The sequence below is a fragment of the Protopterus annectens genome, chromosome 7.part1, assembly GCF_019279795.1.
Source record: "Protopterus annectens isolate FY-2018-M chromosome 7.part1, PAN1.0, whole genome shotgun sequence".
Classification (NCBI taxonomy): domain Eukaryota; kingdom Metazoa; phylum Chordata; order Ceratodontiformes; family Protopteridae; genus Protopterus; species Protopterus annectens.
Genome location: NC_056740.1, coordinates 313,074,198 through 313,077,386, shown reverse-complemented (window position 1 = coordinate 313,077,386; position 3,189 = coordinate 313,074,198). Strand labels below are relative to the sequence as shown.

Here is a 3,189-nt window from a genome sequence, read left to right as displayed (position 1 = left end):
AGCATGCAGGGGCCCCCCTTACACATTTCTATATGTCACTCCAGTAGCTACATACCAAATCAACTACAACATTTAGCAATCAGAATAGAATGCAGAATTACTCACCTGTGTGACTCCCTGCAATTTATTACTTAACAATATGGTCACCATTATGTGCCTTACCCATCAGCAATTAGTTTTTTTTACACATAACAGCATGCCACAGTTGTAATACATTACTAGTGTTACTAGAGGGACCTTTAAATGGGCAGAAGCTTCACTTAAGTTATTGTGAGTAAAGGGACAGTCATACTGGTTTGAGTTTCCATAGTAGCAGTGAATCCTAATTTTTGCAAACACCTACCACATTCTTATCACAAGACAGAAGCTTTGGAAACAGTTACTCTTACCATGATTTTATACATGTTTAAAGTTCAATGCCTGCAATTTATAAAATTTTAGAAATATGCTAGGATAACAAAGGGACCATTTACACGATGGAATTACAACACAAATTGAACAAAAATATTTATTTTTAAAATCACTGATCAAACTGGGTCACGTGGGATGGACATCTTCATGTTGAGTAGGAGCTGGGTGAGATTTTTCACATGCAGGTATGGATAGCTTCAATGTGAAGATGAAAGGCATTATCAGCAGTCAAGCATCACCTGCCCTAACGTTTACAGAAGGGGAAACGTCATTCACAAAGTGTTGAGGGCCAAATGACTCTGTAAGAGACCGGAAATGCCATGCACTGAAGACCTAAACTTCGTCCCACGACTGCATGTGATGGCTGAGAAACTACATTTATGAAAACAAGCAGTGACTTCACAGACATGAGGACAATTACAGATCGAGAATACAATAACCAAGAAAAAAGGGGGTGCAGTTCCAAATCTTGTACCAAATAAAATTATATTTTCGACAAAAAGGCACGCTCTACCAAAGAATGAACACGAATTTCATGAATTAACCTTCAACCAATTTTCTTAAAAGTACAGTCCCCCATAAAAGCATGCATTTACAGAGTAGGTATCAACTTCAATGCCCTTGTCAGTTTGCTGCTCCCAGAGAATGTTAGCAAAATTGTTACTGTGTAATAGATTTCTAATAAGTCTTTAGTTTGGCTTGACTACCGAGTTTCAGCCTAAAACGTACAAACGAATCAGTTGCCAGTAGCCGCCTGTCTGTTAATCCATTTTTTCTTAAACTTTTCAGCTTTCCGTTTCTTCTCTATGGCCCATGAATTGTCAACGAAATGCACAGCAGCTTGTTTTGTGTTCCCAGTTTTACTGGCTACTGAGAAGAATCTGTTGACAGTAGTTCTGTTCTTGTCTGGAGCGTTTTTTTTTACGGTCGTTTGCATTTCCTTGATCTTTTAACCGTACAGCTGTATAACTTCCCACCAACCTGCTGGCATTTAGTCAGACTCGTCGGTATAATCTACCGTATCTTCTGCTACTTCAGCACTTTTTTCTGCAGCCTGTTCGACAACTTCCTTGTTCCTTACTGGTGGTGGTGCGGCAGCAATTTCTGGAAGGACGTCAGCAGAAAGCTGCTTGAACAGTGCATCCCGCTCCCGTCTTTTCTGCTTCAATAAGGCCTTTTCTCGTTTCACTGCATCCACTGCTTCTTTTATCCGTCGATTCGCAGAAATTACCAGTACAGGATCCTCATAATCCTCTTCACTACTACTACTAGTCAGATTAAAATATGCACGAACCTCTCGCATTGCTACTTAGACATAGTTTCACCACCTCTGTGTTCTGTTCTCCTAATGTGTTAAATGTTTTACCTTTGCGCTCTGACCTGACATGAAGTTGAGTCCAAAATTCCGTGGGTAATCAAACGATGTTGGTAATCTCCAACTGTAGTACCTCGCAGTTAGTTCTGCGCAGCTTTGGGTGTAACATAACTGATTGGCAGGGGCAAATCGCGTTCGAGTGACAGGCATGCAAATTCCCACATTGTGTATACTGTGCTGTCATGTCTTCTTTTAATATAAACAGTACTCTCCTGCTGTTACAGCTTCAGAAGTTTAATAGCTCGATGTATTTATTTACAATTAACCTGTGCAACGTTTTTCCTTCATGTTATAACTGTTTGATTTCTGTGTGTTGCACTGATAACTTCTGTAGCTTTGTGCACTGGTTAATTTACCTCGACTCTGTAACTGCTAATTTATGAATGAAAGGGTCCTTGGACCAGCACACCAACCTGGTTTCTAACTTAAAATGCTTTGACATGCGAGTACTCAGTTTAAATATAATGCAATATTTGTGGGTGAAAGACGGACCTGAGCGCTTTTATCTGACTTTGACTTCTAAAAGGATGGGGCGAATACCTCTGTGTCACTCCATGGAGCCACATACATGGATGAGGTTAATCTTCCTATACAACTATAAATTGCCAGTCTGTTCACTGCATCCTGTAATGAAGTTAAAATTCTCAAAGTTCAAATTAGTGTCCACAGCCTTCAAATAGGTTAAAACAGATTAATTACGATAAACCTCACTAACTTCATGTCAAATATTCTGAAATCAATGGCAATCTTCGAGCCATATTTAAAACACATATACACTTACTTTGAAGATTAGCTTAAACTTTCTGACTTGAATCATGTTTAAATACTGTTTATTTAACTAAACAACTAAATATTTGTGTGCCTTGGTATGCTTTGAATATTCAAAGGTGCTGCCTTGCCACGGCAGGAGCCATGTGAATATTCATGCGGGTGTAGGGTCCGTGTGGCTGGAAGCGTGTTTGGAGTGGGATTTGCTACTGCGCATCCTGCGAGGTACTACACTTGGAGATTACCACGACGTTCTGTGATCAAGTAAAAAAGTAAACATGTCATTTCATTTTAATGGGGTAATAGTGTACTAGATTAACCAGGGATGTTGTAGACATGGCAGAGACAGGTTTCTAGGTAGACGGGTCCATATTAGAAGAAAAAAAAGCAATATTGTAGTACTTCCAGTTACAGTGCTGTTTCTTTGTGTTATTTAATTTTATAGAATAGACTTACTATACATCAGTACCCTGACTGGAGAACCAGCGTTATCCAGCAGGGTTTTAATTAAGGAATAACCCACGCCTGGGTGTGGGTAATGCTGAATTTACCCACGGTTGGTGTGGTTCGGTCATAAGGGCGAAGCTTTGGGTTATTGCTATTATACAATGACATTATTTAAGAAACAAATACTT

The 3,189-nt window shown here is 39.4% G+C and overlaps 1 protein-coding gene across 1 annotated transcript; it reads right to left on the bottom strand.

The window, feature by feature from the left end:
* Positions 1-494: 494 nt before the first annotated feature.
* On the bottom strand, positions 495-1,981 carry LOC122807581 (nucleolar protein 7-like). The gene is made up of 2 exons (XM_044078492.1): positions 1,406-1,981; positions 495-1,357 (listed from the first exon to the last, which is right to left on the bottom strand). Exons 1-2 carry the CDS (start codon positions 1,712-1,714, stop codon positions 1,148-1,150), a joined length of 519 nt encoding a protein of 172 aa, XP_043934427.1. The 5' UTR covers positions 1,715-1,981; the 3' UTR covers positions 495-1,147.
* Between the last annotated feature and the right edge of the window lie 1,208 nt (positions 1,982-3,189).

Bases quoted from the DNA above. Each gene is read 5' to 3' on its own strand.
- LOC122807581 (XM_044078492.1), bottom strand. From the start codon at position 1,714: ATGCGAGAGGTTCGTGCATATTTTAATCTGACTAGTAGTAGTAGTGAA. The intron at 1,358-1,405 runs TAAATGCCAGCA...TACGGTTAAAAG, and splicing joins ATTATACCGACGAGTCTGAC to ATCAAGGAAATGCAAACGAC.